The sequence below is a fragment of the Mesitornis unicolor genome, unplaced genomic scaffold (genome assembly GCF_000695765.1).
Source record: "Mesitornis unicolor isolate BGI_N332 unplaced genomic scaffold, ASM69576v1 scaffold25961, whole genome shotgun sequence".
Taxonomy (NCBI): Eukaryota; Metazoa; Chordata; class Aves; order Mesitornithiformes; family Mesitornithidae; genus Mesitornis; species Mesitornis unicolor.
This window is the reverse complement of record NW_010162161.1, coordinates 76,088-94,839: the sequence shown is the minus strand read 5'-3', so window position 1 is coordinate 94,839 and position 18,752 is coordinate 76,088. Positions and strand designations below refer to the sequence as shown.

The 18,752-nt window shown below is 38.6% G+C and overlaps 1 protein-coding gene across 1 annotated transcript in view; it reads left to right on the top strand.

Moving 5' to 3' along the window:
* The window catches only part of ITPR2 (inositol 1,4,5-trisphosphate receptor, type 2), a gene marked incomplete at both ends in the record, with an annotated part of 112,632 nt that overhangs the window by 31,394 nt on the left and 62,486 nt on the right, over positions 1-18,752 (top strand). Inside the window, 7 exons of the mRNA XM_010193547.1 lie at positions 2,094-2,138; positions 10,770-10,921; positions 12,292-12,391; positions 12,540-12,700; positions 14,807-14,948; positions 15,737-15,895; positions 17,201-17,373. Coding sequence (XP_010191849.1) covers positions 2,094-2,138; positions 10,770-10,921; positions 12,292-12,391; positions 12,540-12,700; positions 14,807-14,948; positions 15,737-15,895; positions 17,201-17,373 — 932 coding nt within the window. The remainder of the gene's footprint in view (positions 1-2,093; positions 2,139-10,769; positions 10,922-12,291; positions 12,392-12,539; positions 12,701-14,806; positions 14,949-15,736; positions 15,896-17,200; positions 17,374-18,752) is intronic.

Below are 18,752 nucleotides of genomic sequence, written 5' to 3'. Positions count from 1 at the left end.
GGAAACTTGAGGGCAATCTGTTTAGTCATTTTTAAAGTAGGTAAGAAGTGGCGTGGGAGAGAGATTTTCCTAGTTTCTCCTGTTGTTGCTATATATTTTTTTTACAAAGCATAATTATGTCAAAAGCAAACAGCTGAAAAAAAGCAGAAATCAAGACCCAATTCATACAGGGTAGACAACTGTATTCACTTGGGCCCTTCAGTGAGACATTATAGATTTATTCTGTTTGAAGATCTAGTCCTCAGTGCATGGTTCTCTGTGCTGTGTCTAGTGATAAACCTGAGATGACCCAGGCTTTTTCTCTCTTGCTTACAACCAGCAGAATCTGAAAGTAGGATAGAATTTAGCCTTTCTGTCCCTTCTCTGCACCTGCGCGGAGAGGTTGCTCTGTGTGGCCCTGGCTCAGGAGCACTGCCTGGTAATTTCCTCTATTCTTGATGAAGGACTAAAGGTAGAGAGCTCAGCTTGGCTGTTAGAATAGAATTATTTTAAGGTGTCAGGTGAACAAATGTCATGCTGCTTTAAAGAAGTGTGAGAACTTGTGAAGAAACCCAAACAATATGAAAACAGTGGCACATATATATATATATATACCTACACGTATGTATATATGTATGACTTCTAGTTGTCTGCTGTTCAGTGTTCATCTCCCATTCCTGTTGCTATATAACAGAAGTGGGTGGGAGTTGAAGCTAGGAGACTGTGAGAATGTCGTGGAGGAGCAAAACACAAGGTTTTAGATAGGTGTCAATACAGGGTGGAAAGCAGGATCTTTAAATTAGATTTGTGAGTGTAACACAGTGGCTAGTGAAAATACTGAAATGAAGACAGGAGAATAAACCTTTGGTGATTTCTGCATTAGCACATCAAGACATGACACAGAGGGAAGGTATTTTCGGCAATTTTAGGAATATCTAAAAGTTTTCCTCTTTTCTTCAGGCTCACAATGTCAAGTGGAGCTGGCTTTTTTGGGTTAAGCTATATAAATATAAATACAGTATTAATAAAAACTTTATAAATGTAATAAAAACTCTTCACAGTGGCTGATTGTGTAATGTTAGATGTATAATTATGTGATACTGGAAGGTTTCACTGGGATTCATTCAGCTTGCTCTGTGCAATTAATTTTTGGCTCTTCCACACTGTTAATGCCAAATTCAAGCCAAGAAAATGACTTTATTTATCTGTAAGATGTATACATGCTGTCATTGCTTAAAAACCTTATATAACTAATAATTTCACTTCAGCATTTTCGACACGTTGAAGGCATATCCTCTGTCAGAGAAAATGGTAAATATTGAGACAAAATTGTTTCGTTATATAAGTCAGATCTTGAGAGGTTTCATGTGCAGCCAGTGTGTGGGTGTATGTGTGTTTGTTTATTTGAGTATATATCTGCCTACATAATCCTTCATCTTCTAGTCTACATATTTCCCTTGTCGAAAGCAAAATCATATTAAACACTGTTAAATAATAATACTTTACAATTATATAGTGTCTTTCATCTAAGCTTCTCATACTACTTTAGTTATTAATTAATGCTTGATAATCCTGGTATTACATAGAAAATATTCCTATTAATGATTAAACAGAATCACAAGATAATTAAACACTTGTCTATAGTGGCAATGCCAATCCTGTTTCAAAGATGTATTTATTTCGAGTTCACTGTCTTCCTGTAAAATCTCAGTAGACGTGAAGCATATTAGTTTTTATCTCAGTATTTCTGCTTAAGGTCAGTCCTGAAGTAGTTGCATGTGTACATGTGTGGGTGACTGTAACTTGCTATATTTAGATTAGTAACTGTCTGTGCTTTCTTCATCATTCTTTTTTTGGTTTGGGTTATTTGAGAGTCCTCTCTTGAGTCAACAAGCTTGATTGCAAGATGCACTTTTTTGAAGTGAGGACGTAGCCAATTAAGTCAGTCAGAAATGGAATCAGTAATTCTCATGCTCTCATTCTCATACCAGTTCTAAATACTCCACTGTCCTTTTGCAGGGTGGATGCATAATACAAAACTGAGCCAAACTGTCTCCCCCCAATTCTGAAATGTCTAAAAGCTATCAAGATATTTGACTTCTTTTCTTTTCCAGCTTAACCCACACTATCCAGAAGGTAATAATGAAGGAAAAGCTTTGGTAAGTGGAATTTATATGTTGCACATAATGTGGGAAAGACTGTATGTTTAATCCAATGCAGCCCAACATATGAAAGTCCTTTATAGCTTTCCTTTCACTTAGATGTCACGGCTGCTGGGATTGTTTTCTGTAACCTTCATAAGCTAGGGTGCAACTCAGTACTGGTGTTACAGAAAGTTTTCCCTTGTGTAAGACAAATGATAGGAAACTTTTGAATTCTGCATCAAATTGGCATTAGTTGGAAGCTGTTCTGCTTGGTGACTGCAGATATGAAATGTATGAATTCTTCTCAAATCAGATGTATTACTTCATGGCAAAACCTGTAGCAAGAAAACCACGGACAAGCAAGTCTGGTTTCTTATGTGCTGATAACGAAACAGAGGCTCTGCTAGTGGAGACAAACACCCTTGGGACATGTTTGTCGGTCAAGTGTGGCTCTAAATCTAAGAACACACTGAGACATCTTTTATGGCCTGTATTGAATACATGCAAGCAGATATTCAGGCACAGGCTTAGTCTGAGCCCTGCCACACTTCAGGCACCTCTAGCATGACATCTTCGCAAGGATCCAAGTTGTCCTTGCTGCAGTGTGAGTGGGTTGGACAAAGGCCTTATGCCCTTGGCCTAGAAGGCAACAGCCTTTGCCTTGTACAATGTGAAGAGCGTGCTGGCTAATTCTAACTAATGAGGCAAGGCCAGACATGTTGTAGCTTATCATGTGTGAAGGAAGTGAAGTTAAAACTCTGTGGGAATTTTATTGTTACTGAGACAACAAATAGTCCAAAAAAGAATCATTCCTCTATCAAATTCATGAAATTGCCTTGAAAACGCTAAGATCTTCTTAACAAAAAAAAGAAAAAAGTTTAATTTCTTTCTATTTGCCCTCTGGCTTTTTGCTCTTTTAGAGGACATGCTTTCAAGTTTTTCTTCTGCATGGAGAAGAATGTTTTATTTTCCATGAAATGAAACCCAAGATTCTTGTATAATCACATGCCTTCAGGACTGCAGTTTTAGTGAAAATGGAGACTTTTGTAGGAATTGGCAACATTGGTTTTCCATCTTCCCTTGTATTTGATATTAATGGTAATATAGCAATAAGAGCTGAGCTGTCCAGAGAAATGATAATTCTCTCTCATGAAAATACAGAAGTCCCACCAGTTGTTTCTCTTTTGTCTTGAAATGACATTTGGAGCCTTTGGAGCTTTCAAATGGAAATTGAGATAAGTTCTAGAAAATCTTAGTGAGTAGGATGCTTGCTTGGAAATGCTCGGGTTCATGCTCTTGCTTTGCGAACAGTCAAGCTTGTCTCATAGATGCGCATCTGCATTAACATGGTAGTTCACATCATGACGGCACTTCTTAATCTGATTTCCTGGTTATTCCTGATTTAAGGCACTCCAGTTCACTTTGCAAAGCAATCTCAGAGCGTGTCAACTTGTATTCTTTTGGATGAAATCAAAAAGATACATACATCTCTGGGAAGTATCTGCTGTGCTCCAACCCTTCCTGGCTGCTCAGCCCAGGAAACCAGACTACAGCTAGTCTGAAGTAAGACCTATGAAATGTGTATAGGGTAGATGTTAGGTCCTTGTCACCAAGGATCCAGTCCTACTGTACCACACTATACTAATTTAGTTATAGTATAGATTTTCCCACTGTAGCAATTCTAGTTCATCTCAATAGTTAAATACTCCCTGGACTGAGTAATGAAAAAGGCACAAGAGTAATCTGAACATGAATGTTAAAGTGACTTCTCTGACAGTTTGGCTTAATCCTCCTGGATATTGGTTTTGACCAAAAAACCTGATCAGATAATTTAGATTAGACAAATACTTCCAATGAAAATTTAATCAAAACTGATTGATGATCAAAACTGATGTCTCTGTGGAAATTTTAGTTAATGTGGTCATCACTTTCTTGTGATAAATGTTTTCTGAAAGAACTCCTGACAGCATTTGGTAACACCTCCGTGTAAATCCAAGCCTATAGGCACTTTTAGCATGGTAGAAATGGTTGAAAATAGCACAAGTCAGCAATGGCTATTCTAAGCCTTCATTCTGGCCTTGAGCAACTGAGCAGAAAACCTTCACATCCCTGCACAGGAATTTCTTTTGTGTTACAATGATGCAGTGTTTTGAATTATCCCTCAAAAGTACAAGAATCTTATAATATTTGGAGTTTTTTCAGGGCCAGCTATATCAATCTTGTATCCAATATGCACGTAATCTAGAGCACGCACTCTTTCTTTGCTCTGTGGTTTTCATCTAGTGTTTCTTCTGCCAGGTGTCTGCCTAACTGATTCACTGCAAAGGGATCTTCTTTTTCATCTTTTGAAGCAATTAATTTTGAAATACTGCCCATGAAGTAAATCTGCTCTAGAGGGGAAGGTGGAAGTAGATGCACCCCAGCAAAATTTGAAGTCTGGGTAGCAGGGAAATGGGAGATATATATTTGATACTTGAATCCTTTCAACTGAAGGAAGAAACTGAGCCTGCAGCCTGTGTTTTTCTTTTCTCTACTTGTCTGATGGATAAAAAGTTACCAGCTCTTTTGTCACCTGGGTTTTTAAAGGCAGTACAGCCATGTGTGTGTTTCATGCCAACCCTTCACTCCTAAATGTGCCATAGGGCTTCTTGTGCATGTTCACTGCTTGGTTTACAAGTCCTGATCACAGTTGCTTAGGCAACTGAATTTTAGGAAGCAGCGGTGGAGAAGGATTTCTCTGTGGTGCATTAGTGGGCATAGGCACCTGGGTTCTGCCGAAGTGCATCTCTTCTGCTTTGCCTTAAGTGTCTCAAAAGTCAGCGGATTTTGGCTCTGGAGAACATAAATATTACTGGAAGTCACTAGGATTTTTGTTTCCAAGCATTAAAGCTGTGTTTGGACTGCAGTCCACTGCTCATTTATGGGCTGGTTCTTGAGAATCCAGCCAAATTGTCTTGTGAAACACTGCTTTTATTTCTAGTAAAATTTGGCCCTACAATGAGTTGATGAATATTCTTTATACATTTTTTCTCATTTCTAAACTTTCAGAACTTTTTTTTTTAAATGGTAAGACCTTTCTGTGATTTAAAAGCTTTAACAAAAAAAGGCTCTTCATCTCTTGAAGTCTAGGAGATTGTAGTGTATTGTGCATCAAAACGGAGTAGTCTGCTCCCATTACAGCTCCCATTAAATCTGAAACTGGTATATTTTATGCTGCAAAGTAGTCTTATTATTTCTAATCACAGAAATGCACAGCATCCAGAAGAATGCTATAAACTTTGGAGAAATGTCAAGAACAGCTGGGAACCTGGCATTTGTTAGCGACTTTGTATTAAGGGCTATTTGGATAGGTACCTTCATTTGCATGCATTTTCATGAGAGTGCACTTAATCCTAACCAGTTCCACACTGGCTTTTATTATTGGAGATTTTTCTTAGGATTGAGGCTGGTATGCATTTACTTTTCTTGTGAAGAGGTTGGATGGTTCTATCATGGACTTTGACGTGCAATTTGATGTATCTCCTTTGACTTCTGTTTATCTATATTTATGAATTCCAAACAACTCTGAGATTTGAAGTTTTCTTTCTTGCTTCCAACCTAGGCGATATTTTTTCTGATAAACACTGTAAATTAATTTCTTTTTGTATTTTACCTTCCAGCAACTAAACTTGTTTAATTAAAATGTTATAATGTGGGACACAGGTGATGCAGTTTAAATAAGTTGAATAGGTTTGGGGAATTGATTGATTTTTTTTTTCCTTTTTAAAAGGCCTGGTTAGGAATTAACCTGGCAATAAACAATCTGGAGAAAAGAAAAAAAGACAAATCATCAGCTTTAAAATGGCTGCTTATATAAAGCCAGCAGCAAGACCACTTGAGAGGCTGGGGGGAGAAGGGGAGACACGGATGCCAGCAGATTATTATTATTCTGCCGCTGCACACAGGTCTGAATCAGCTCTGAAAGCGCATACATTGTTTCTTACAGAATGTCTCTGGCTCCCAACAACAGAATTGCAACGTGATGTCTCCGCTAAAAATGCGATGACTCACAAATGAGTCAACAGTGAAGGTGTTATAGGAGGCTAACTGCTGTGCTGTCTGCCAGGGCTTTGTAACATGCAGGAGCAAGACTGGCCATTAATTTACTTGGATTTCTTTTAATACAGAATTTTTTAAATCATCTAACCTATGGAGTTGTACTCGCATTACTGCTCTCTGAAAATGCTGGTTTTGTAAAAGCCTCCTCAACTGGGTTAACATATTGAGATACCACATTGTACTGGATTTAACAGGCATTTTCAGAACTCTGGCTGCTATTAAATTTAATTTCTGCTGAAATCTGTAGTGCAGCTTAATGTATTCATTCAGAAGAAGGGCATTATCCTTGTCTGTCTCTATGCCACAAGAGATGTCTTCACCAATTGGAATTGTAGATTGGGTTTCTAAAAGAAAAGGTATTTCAGGTCTATCAAGTTTTTGTATTGCTTTTTGCAGTTGAAATTAAGGCCCTTCCATAAACAAAAGTCCATGCAAATCTCTCAAGTTTTAGGTATGATACCCAGTTGAGATGAATGATGGGGATTTGGGATAGGTCACAGTAACTAGCAAATTATATTAAAAACGGTGAAGAAGGGCTATCTGATGGGCTTGATTATTTTGTCTCTGATTACAATATGTGATATGCCTCTATATACATTTGCCCTTCAAATTGCAAACACTGTATTCTGTCTGTGTTGGGTTTTTAAAACTCTTAAAAAATTGGTATGATGCACTGCAATTCAGTGGTGGTAGCCCAGGACTTTGCTGTGAGCCTGGATCTGTATTTCCACTCCTCGCCAAAATGGCTGTTTGTTTTCTCTAAGTAGGACTCCTATTTTGAACTCTCAGCCTTTGCTTTCCTAGACCAGTCCCACTGGGAATTGTGTCCTGGCTGCTGGCTCTATGGTAAGGGTATTTTCAGTTCCCTCTCCTGGCAAAATCCTGTTGTGCCTGAGTTGTGTGCTTTACTTTACTGCTGCAGAACTGGGGACTACCAGCTCTCTGCTCAGGTGAACACTTAAATTTTGTTAGGCAGAGTGTGCTGACTATGGTATTTGGACTGGGTCGTTCTTTTGGAAGGTGTAGGTCCAACTCCTGCCAGGCAGAAGAGGAGCTAAACGTGTGTTTCCTTTATCCTTCTGAGCGATTTAACCAGTGCACGACAGAGCGAGGTGATTCCACCTTCTTCACCTTGGACATGTATCTGATTTCAGTTGTGACAGCCTGTCACTAGTGTGTCAGTAGTTTGGGACAATCAAAACTGTTTTTCCCCCCTCAGTGAATTTACTATTTCCTGATATTGTTTTACCCACAGTTCTTGCACTTCTTGATACTCCTAGCATGTAATTCACTTGCTTTTTTTTTTCAAAGATAAGTCTTGAGAGTGCTTTCCTTGACTGTCACTGACCACATCACCACTATCTCTGAAACTGTTAATTGGCTTCCTCTTCATACTGCTTTAGGTTGAATTTTCTTTCTACATTTGAGTCCGTTTATGGTTCTTTTCCTCACTTCTCTTCATTGAATCCAGTTTTGCTGACTGCATTGTATACATTTCTTACCTGAGCAAATATAATCTTTTTTCATCTGCTTAGAAATGCAGTGCTTCTCTGGAGCTGATCATATTGTCTAATTAATTTGAAATAGTCTAATATTTTCCCCTCTTTCCACATCTTCATATAGACTCATCTGCTGATTCAGTAATGGCTAGGCTAAGTGCAGATTCTGGTGATTGCTTAGTAAATTTAATTAATGATAAGAAACGTTCTGTGTGCAAGTGTGTGTGCGTTCTCTCTCTCACACACAGAGACACGTGCAGATGCACTCAGACATAACTCTGTACTTAAATCCATGTATGTTCATATGTGATGACTGTTGCTCTGTCTCTCATGCACTCCTTATATGCAAGTTGTATTCAGAACTTTGAGCTCAGGGTCATTTCTTGTTACATGTTTTTTTTTCATTAACTAGCTATTAACATCCATAATCCAGGTGGGCTTGTGAGGCGTGTCTGAGATCCTAACATAACACAATAGGGAGAGTTCTGAGGATTGTGCAGGAGTCCAGTCTGAAACTACTGTACAGCTGTAGTGTAGGTCTGATTTTGCTTAGCTAAGCTTTGCTATGCAGTTAACAGTGTTACAGACACTGTCTTGCCCTCCGTTGAAGTAGACTTTCTTTTTAGAAAACCAGCTCTTGCTCATATGCCAAGTCTGATTTGACAGCTGCCAAGCCTGGTTGGTGGGATTTAGGCCTGGTGAGCCAACTCTGCTGCTCAGTAGCATCTATACATTTGCTGGGGAGACTAGTGAGTGAGTGGAGTCAGCCCCAAACTGCAGGATGGACTTCTCCGCAGAGCTGGTAGTTAGCATGAACTGCTTAGGCACAGGAGACCTGCCTTTGACTTTGCCTTCTGCCATGGAAACCTGCACATGTGCATACATACTCATGCTTAATGACCTATGGGAGATGATCAGACATTATGTCCTGAGTGAGTATAAAAAAAACCCTCAGAACAGAATACGGTTTCATATTTTGGTCTGTATTTTTCCCAGAGCCCCTGGGAAAAAAAAAAGCATAAAATTATGAAGTGTTCTCCCTTTTCATATACCAGCCTTTTCAGTTTGGAAATTATAGTAGAGTGGGTAGTTTCTGTGAAAGCCTAACCAGATTTGGATGCAAGTTATAGGAAATATCAGAAAGTCTGGATGCTGTTCTAGACTATCCTGTGCTATTTATCCTTTTACAGACCTCTTGAATTTTTTTTCACTTTTCTGTTTTTGTTTGGAAATTTGTTAGACTCTGACTCACACCTATTAAGTTCTTAAGAGGATTCTCTTATAGTTTGCCTGTCTTTCCAGTTTGAGTCTAATCCTGAGTTTGTAAAACAAAACATGTATAGAAATCACAAAAATGTTGGCTATTTTCTCAATCTTTGCATACAGGTTAAGTTTTTATGTGCAATTTTGTATAATAGTTTTGAGCGTGAGGTATGGAATGATGGGAGGACTGCCAGATAAGAGTTGACTCTTGTGCAAGACGCAGGCGATGGTTCCTCTTGGTCTCAGCACGCCTTTCTCAAAAACTAGTGACAATACTCTGATGACTAGATGAGCCTAAGAAAAACTCCTGAGAGGATTTCTTCCTGTTTTTTTCCTGCTGCCTCTATCCTTGATAGAAGTAATGGGATGGAAAGGTGTGATTTTTTTAGGCTTGATAATGAGAAAATGAATGTTTTGGAAGGATTCAAAAAATGCCTTGAAATGAGATGGTAACTAGCTATTTCTTACATAGTTTCACTCATCCTTGATTTTGTTGCTTAATCTCAATTGCCAGTATGAATAATCAAAGCTTTGCCCTTGATTATCCCTTATAGTTTGGCTTTAATTAAGGTACTAATGCAAACCAAGTACAGTCTAGCCTCTTTACATTGCTTTGTACATCTCTGCCCTAGTGGTGCGCTATAAATCATTTTAATAGTATTTCAGGTTTCCAGAGTTTGATTTTTCTCTTTTGGCTTTCTTCATTCGTCTTTTCCTTCTCCCCCATAATACATTTTGTGTACGTGAAGGGCTCTGGGCTGCCAGTGTCTTAATTGGTTATTAGTCTTTTGTAATATGTGTAACTCAGCACCTCAGAGGAGCAGCTTTTACTTATGCCAGTAATTCTGTTGGTTGCTGTGTGGTTATGGACACAGACTCTGAATTGGTCCTTCAAGCGAAGATATGTGCTTAGGGAAGGTAGCATTTGGAGTCTGTGAAGATGAAAGTGTGTAGGTTACTGAAGACAAAGATGACTGCTTATGCTTAGGGGTGTTGATTCACAAAATTCCCACAGACCTTCAGCAGATGGCAGGAGGAAGATCACCACTTGAGATTTGCACACTTCTTTTGAGGTGCCAGCACAATGTTGTAGATCTGTCACCTGAAAGCTAGGCCCCTTGAAGGGAGCAAACTTTTCCAGCTTCAGTGAGGACTCTCAGACCTGTGTTGGATCCAGCCTCCGATGCGTTTTCAGCCTGTGCTAAGATTTCTAATACAATCTAGCTGGTGCCTTGTGTGTCCCCCTTCCAGTGACAGATTGATCCTAGTGGAACAGCTATTCTGGCTCTTCCTGTTTGGAAAGTCTGCTGCCATGATTCTGACTGTATGAGAGGGAAAAAAAGAGCAAACTTAAAACAACAGTGGAATTAGGGAAATTGCTTACTTTTTAAATTCCCTCTCTTCAAAAAATCCAATTTTCTTTAGTTCTCTTCTTTTAACTTTGGCCCTTTCCAAACCAGTGCTGTGTAGTTACATCTGTTGGGAGTGAAGGGTCTGCAACTGCCACAGGCTTTTTTGAAGTTGTAGGTGTCAAGTAATAATGTATACAGAGCTCAAGTCTCTCTGTAGCTTGTGACCTGCTGTTGTTATAATGACTGCCTGAGACACCATGTGCCTGGGGCAAAGTGCATCCTTTGTGTTACACACTCCAAAGCCAGTCATGGTGCATTCTTACTGGAATGTTAAAAAAAAAGTACAATTCAGATGTGTTACTTGTCCGCAACGTAATTGGAGAATTTATAATGGGCCCTACTGCAAGCAAATAACCCTTGTGCCTAATCAGCAGAGAGACGGCGACCTTCCTGCTTCAAAGAAGAAACGCCAAGCAGGGGAGAAGATTATGTATACTTTGGTCTCTGTGCCACATGGAAATGACATCGCATCTCTCTTTGAACTGGATGCCACCACTCTTCAGAGAGCTGATTGCCTGGTTCCAAGGTAAAAAAGAAAGAAAAAAAGGCAAAAAATAGTGCTCCATTGACAGGGCTTCTTCCTAGTGTTATGCTGGTGAGTCAAGCAGAAAAAAATCAAACATGAGCAAGTATTATCCTTCAGTTAAAATTTGAGGAGTGTTCATGGATAAACCAGGGATGTATAAAACATGATACTGCTGCTGTGACTGGGTAAAATAATTATAAGGATAAAACAAGTGACACTTAAAGACACTCTGTGAAGAGAAAAATAATGGGCTAAATATTGCTATGATATATATGAGGACAGAATTGAGCCCTCTGTGCTGTTTGAAAAAAATGTACTGCTGATAGATCTAACTGATTTGTTCCCCAAAAAATTACATGTATGGTGAGCTGGGCTTCTGTTTCCCTGACAGATCACGATGCCACTGAACATGTTTGTTATTCAAATGAATTCAGCAAGTGGCTCCTGGGTTTTAATTGTGAATATTTGAAATTTCAAGTGTGTTGCTTAGCTGAGATTGGCTTGATAAGTCACATGGTGTTGGTTGTGACTGAATGGGCATGCAGACACTTGGGGCTAGTAGTTATGTGGGTGGATTTTAAAGCTGGGTACCCACAAATACTGATGTATGCAGCTTTGAAGTGTATCTGCTATGCTAAGTTTTGCCAGATAATTTGCTTACTTGAATACTCAAAGCCCATCAGCATGAAAAGGAGCGCGTGAATGAAGACCACAGTGAATATATTTAAAAAGTAGAATTCAGAGTAAAAATTGTAATTGATTTCTCAGCTCTGCTTTTTGATAATGCCACAGATTTTCATATGGAAAGAATTTAGAAGAATCTCATGTCTGCTCTTTGTTCACTTGATTTTCAGCTGAGAACTGGTACTGTAAATGCTTGCTCCCTGGAACAAGGTTTTGCAGATCACAATGGTGAAGCTGTGAAACCATGGTCAGTTTTCCTTTGTGGCTTTTATGCTGTGACAGTTTGAAGGGGTTTGTTACTCTGCAGGAAAAAAATAATAAGAATTGGTTTTATTCATGAAATGTATTTCTATTCAGATGAGATTTTGTAGCACCTTTCTTTTTAATTTTTTTTCTTGAAGAAATACTTTGCACCCAGGCTTATGTAAAAGCTTAAAAATGGCATCCTGCATAATCCCAAGATGCTGTTTGTTCTTGTTGCAGCTCTGTTCTGGGTGAGCGAGGAGGAGACAAGGGAAAAGGGTACTGCAGTAATCTTTTAGGTCTCACCCTTTTACTATGAGGGGCTGGTGTGATTCATGCTCTCAAGTCTCCTGTCATGATCATGCATTGTGTTGCATCCCACCTTGACCACTTCAGATCAGAAGTGATCCATCTAACCTGTTGTTTGTTTTGTTCTCCTTTAGGAACTCTTACGTCCGACTGAGGCATTTGTGCACGAACACCTGGGTCACTAGTACCAGCATTCCAATAGATACTGATGAAGAGAGGCCTGTGATGTTAAAGGTAAACACATATATCTTGGGGTTGAAATCCCAACCTCATTCCTGAAGTTGTCTACTGCTGATCTCACTTCTGACATATAAGATATGCATTGTAATTAGGATAAAGGTAAAAGGATTGCTTACCCATATTAAACCAAAACCTATTGCAGATTGGGACGTGCCAAACAAAAGAGGACAAGGAAGCTTTTGCCATTGTATCAGTTCCTCTGTCTGAGGTCAGAGACTTGGACTTTGCCAATGATGCAAACAAGGTTCTAGCATCAACTGTTAAAAAGCTGGAAAATGGAACAATAACGCAGAATGAAAGGAGGTTAGTGAGTTTTAGTTTTTTCCTGCCTAAACTGGTGTTTGGTTACTCGTGACATCATGACATGACAGTAGTAGGTGAGTTAGTAACATCCATGTCTACATAGAGGCAACTAGGAGAGGACACTTGAGTGCTGAGTGTGCTAGCCTGGGTTTAGATTTCACCTCTGCTAGAGCATTCTTGCTGCACCTCAGGCTGGTCTGTGTCTCTCATCTGTAAAATGGGGGTAAACGGCACTTCCTCTGCTCCCTGGCCACATAAATAAATGGGTAACTCCTGGGGCAATGCGAAGTGTCTGTCTTAATTTCCTTTGATAAACCACTTCTAAGCTGTAATGTGGGGGTCCATTGCATTTGATTCTCATGTACAAGAAAGCCCTCTGTTCAGTGGGCAGCATGGCAGGAATTTTGGTTCATGTGGAGTTCACTGTACCACATATTCATACTGCAAGAGCAGTAGAAGGAGGTCTCAGAGTCACTGATAAACTGTCCCAATAGTCCCTTTCCTTTCTTATTTCTATTTTTCCCTGTTCTCTTTTCCTACTTTACATAATTTTGGCATTTACCCTTTCTATTAATCCATGTTTCAGTTGCAGTGCTATTAGGATGTCTGTTCTTCACGCTTGTCCCTGAATTAAGGGATTTTGTTGTACAGTGTAGCCAAGTATATCTTATTGCCAGTGATGTAGTTCACTATTTTTTTTTCAGCTGTCTGTGGTTAAACTGAGTATTAGACAGCATCTCTGGCAGTGTTAATTTATAACTTTTATTCCACCATGCATCATATACAGCTTTTTTTCTGAAAAATGTTAAATTTTGGAGATAAAACTGAACTTTTGCTGCCAGTTGTCAGTAGCAATTAGGCCAGATGATTTAATACCAGGTGGAGGATTTATCCTAACAGGCAGATTTGTAATGGCTTAGATGTTGGTACTCAGCCTTGAAAATCTGATGGGCCATTTTCACGATTGAGTTGAACCAGAGAGGGATACAACATAATAAAGTTGTGACATCTCTATATTAGCCTTGCACTGCTGTGTCACTGCAACCCAGTATTGTCAAGTTTTGATGTTGACACATTGGTACGACGCATATGTAAAACATTTCAGAGTGGTTTTTGAATAGTGCCATTATTTGTTTTTTCCTGTGATTTCCTCTGGAAAAAATCACTCTTGTCTTTCCCCTTTCTTATCACCTCTCTGCTTAGGTAAGTAGGGATCTCAGCAGTTTATTTCTGGTTTCTCCATCCTACATCTGCCTTTCCTACTTTTTCTGTTGGGGGAGACCTTGCTATTCTCCACCAATGGGCTGAGACTTTTAAAGGTAAAGCTCACTCGGAGAGTTTTGCTGAACAGCCCAGCCCTCTTGTGGTAATGGAAGCTTTGTGTCTGGCTCCCAGAGATGACTTTGAAAATCTACTGAGCAACTCTCTGCAACTTTCATAGCATGCCTACAGGTTTAGTAATTATAGACTAGATGATGTTCAAATTCAGATGATGCTTCCCCAGGGTAGGAGACATGCTAGTATTCTTTCTTTTTGCATTTTCTGAACATGGGAGAGAAGGATTTACTACTGCCTCTGTCCTTTTTAGCACTTGCTTCTGCCAGCTCTTCTTTTGTGTAGCAAAGAGCAAGTGAAACAAATACAGTCATTTTTCAATAGTTTCTTGGGTCAGTAGGGAAATGTCTAGTGATGATATGTTCTTATTCCTTTAGTAAGTCCCTCATCTTGTTTCATGGACCCATGTCCATGATCAAGTATAAAGATCCTTGCTAGCCTGCATAAGAGTGTCTTTCAAATGTTACTGGGCCTTGAGGCCAGCTGGTATAGATTTTGGATTTCTGAATACTCTGCATCAATCCAACATCCTGTATTTTTCTCTCTTTTTCCCCCTGGTCGTTGCTTAATGCCTTGGTAAACATCCCTGTGATGGATTTAAGCCTCTGCTGAACTGAAGCCTGGAATCCTTAAGTACATGTCAAACTTAACTTTGCAGTGATTGAAGTTCCATTGCACTAGATAAAGCTTGTTCTGAAAGGTGATTTTCTTAATGAATCCTAGCAAGTGTTGAATGGCTGTATACAATAATGATTTGTCTATTCATTCTAGGTTTGTAACCAAGTTACTAGAAGATCTCATTTTCTTTGTTGCTGATGTGCCTAATAACGGGCAGGAAGTTTTAGATGTGGTCATTACCAAGCCAAACCGGGAACGACAAAAATTAATGAGGGAACAAAATATATTGGCTCAGGTATGTCCTACTGTATTTATAGCTTGCTTGTGTTTACAAGCAGATTGTAGGAGAGAGTGATTGGGGAAAATGGTATTTTTTGGGAACTTTGTTTATGCCATGTTGGGTTTGTGCCTGGTTGGACTGGGTAGGTATGATGCTCATCAGTCAAGGCTCTCCTCTTAGTCTATGAACTAAGATAGAAGCACAAGGGGCCAAGTCTGCTGTCTGTTAGTTTCTTGTGACTCTGATGACTTTTAAGACTATATTTGATAGTAAACGATTATTGAATTTGAAACAAGCTTGCTACATGGTCTGTCCTGCAGGTTTTTCCCTTATATGAAAAATTCTGATGCCTTTATGGATCCCTGACTTTGTATGAAGAACAACTTGCATGTAAATCATAATCAGTATTCTCTTCAAGTGGCTTACTGAAATTAAAAAAAAAATAGTGAAAAGGATGAAACTGGACAGCAGTCAGTATTTGCCCTCCTTTTTAATCTTTAATTTATCCCAAGTTAAGGCACTTAACTTACAGTGTTTCAGGCTGAGGATAGCAGTCAAGAGAAAGTAATGTCAATGAAGTTGGTGGGAAATGTAAAGCTAAATGCATAGAACGGTAATGTCTGAGATTGTTTATGTGCCCCACGCATCTACATATGACTACATGTTAGTGCAGTGATTCCCTTCTAACTTTGGTTGATAAGGCCCCTGTGCTGATCCTGTCAGAGGACATTTCCATTGACTGCTGTAAGTTAAGCAAAAATTTTTGTTTGATTTTTATTCTCAGTGGTTTTGATTTTTAACAGATATTTGGGATCCTCAAAGCTCCTTTTAAGGACAAAGGTGAAGGCTCGATGCTGAGACTTGAAGACCTAGGTGACCAGAGATATGCCCCATACAAATACATGTTACGGTTATGTTACAGAGTTCTCAGACATTCCCAGCAGGACTACAGGAAGAACCAGGTCAGTGGTCTTCGAGATAATTTTCCTTCTGTTTTCCATAATAATATATCCTAGGTTTGATATTGCTCTCTGCATTTCATTTCAGTGATAATTTTGTATTAAGAGGTGGTGAAAGAACTGAGTTTTGTGTAGGTTAGTAGTAAGAAAGAAGTCACTGTCATGCACTGCCTTATGCTGAAAAGCAGTGGTTTTGATTTGTAGACATTTTTATATTAATTGTCAGCAATTAATGTCACAAGTTCACTTTACACCTTCAGAGGCTCACACTGAGACTGTGGTCCTCTGCTTTATCCATGGGCTTTCCTATATTAAAATTATGCTCTTGGACTCTGGGTTGTGAAGTGGGAAGTTTGCGAAACTGTCTATGTTCTTGTTGCTTAAATATTTGTGGAGGGATGGCAGGGAATCAAACTGGAGGTTATTCTCTCAGGTAGCCTGATTTCCCACTGCTGGAGACTTTTATACTTCTAGGAAGAGAAAGTGTCCCTTTTTTTTCTTTTTCTTTCTTTTTTTTTTTAAGAAAGTAAGTAGTTTAAACTCTTAAGGAGAAAACGTGGTTGTTTTTTTTTATTTTAGAAACACCTTTTCTTCCTAAGAGATTAAACAACTTTTTAAAAAAAAAAAAGTCACTTTTTCTTCCTAACTCTTAAAACTCCTAAACTCTTAGGAAGAAAAGGCGTCTTTTGTTTTTTTTTTAGAAAGCAAGTAGTTTAAACTCTTAGGAGGAAAAGGTGTCTTTTTTTTTTTTTTTTTAAAACACCTTTTCTTCCTAAGAGTTTAAACTGTACGCAAGAGGTATTTCAGAACATGATGTTGAGCACTCTCTACATTACAGTGGGGAAAAACTGCACTTACTTTATAGGACTTAAGGGGCTGGAGATGAAAGATTGAACTTTTATGTGTGGTCTCTTTGTTTTCTTTCTAATGCTTTACTGAAATATGTCTGTCTTGGAGGGGGTGAGAGGGAGGAGGGAAGGCTAAGGAAAGAAAGAAATCTTCATAAAAGTTATAAAAACCTTTTGGTTTTCCCTTTTAAAAAATGGTTGCCATTTCTTGAATTTTGTATGTATTGTCATGGATTCATTCCTTTTGTTTATGAAAGACTAAGAAAGGTTAGTCATTCCTTATATTGAATCTGTTTTTTACAGTACATATTTTATGTGTTCAGATGTTCTTTTGTTCAGGCCAGTTCAGAGAGGACAGTTTTGAGGGTATTTTGATTGCTAATTGAGCTGGATGCTTCTGTTTCTAAAAGAAAAACATTACTGCTTAACAGGTCATCATGGGGATTTTAATTTTTTTCAGGAATATATTGCTAAGAACTTCTGCGTCATGCAGTCCCAGATTGGTTATGATATCCTGGCAGAAGACACCATCACAGCTTTGTTGCACAACAACAGAAAACTGCTAGAGAAACACATCACGGCTAAAGAAATAGAGACGTTTGTTAATTTACTCAGGAGAAATCGAGAGCCAAGGTTTGAAGTGGTTCACATAACATTCTTTTTCTGTATTGATAGGCTTTTATATTTGCAATAGCTGTGAATCTGCTTGCTATTCATTGTTTTGTTGTCTTTTTCTCCCAGTATAATTTTTTTTGACCTGCTAGACAAAAAAACACACGTAGTGTCATGCTAGAAAATATCAGAAATACCTGTAATTCTTGGGATTTGACCATATCTGCATTTCAGAACTAGAACTTTCTGAAAAGCAAGGTTTGTACATTACAGGTCACTTCTGAAAATTTGGGTTTAGTTCAGATTGGGGCAGAGAGAAACAAACACAAATTTTAATTTCTCACAACTCTTCAGCTCCTCTATGAAATGGCCGCTTGTTTTTGCTGATAATCTTGGTGCAAATTTCACAGATGTTGATTTTTCTAAACTTTTATTAATATCAATTTTCCTGCAGGTCCTGATTCCAGATCAGACCTGAAAGGGGCTTAGGACAGTGAAGATCCCAGTGAACATGTATTTTAGATCAGATTTTGTTCCAGATAAAAAAATTCTGGCCTTGAACTTCACTCAGTTGGAATTTTTTTATTAGCTTTTTAGGTCAGAATATAAAGGAAATTGATTTTTAAAATGGAAAATCTACCTTTTAAAAAATAAATAAATCAGATTTTCAGTTTTAAAATTACTGAAGTACTACAAATATAAGAAATTAATGTACTGAAGGCTAAATAATGTAATTGTGAATACATTACATCTTTCTGTTGGTGATTAAGGATACTGCTCAAGACCCTGGTGCTTCACTGCTTCAATTATTCTCTATATGTCTGCAGCCATTTTGCCACTTGGTAATCCCATTGCCTCTCCCATGCTAAACTGGATTGGATCTGGTCAGTACTAAGAGGAAACTGCATGATATCAGCTCCTTCTCAGTGCTGAAGGGTCCTAGTGTTTATTGACAATCTCGTGTCACTTGTTTCTGTGGTGGAGGATGCCATAGTATTTGTTGCATAGCTATGTTGTGCACCTGCTGTACATTCACTTCTTTACAGCTGAAGTCCAAGAGCAGTTAATGTTTGAAAAATACACTTTGCCAGGATGGTGCAGCCTGAACAGTAAAGGCTTGATCTTATGGCACTTATTTTCAGGGAGAGTCTCACAGACTTTTGCAGCACTGCTTGTGTGAGTACGAATTGTGGCAGTATGTACTAAAAGATGAGTGACAAAATTTAAAACCTTCCTGAGTTTTAGCTCCAACTAGGTAACTCCCCCAGAATTCTATGTAATTATATGCTGTTTACTTAATATTACCTTTATGTTGCAATATCGCTGTACACTGTTAATTACCTGTTGCTACAAAAACTTTGTTTCAACGATGGGTAAGATTGTTCCTACGTGTATACTAA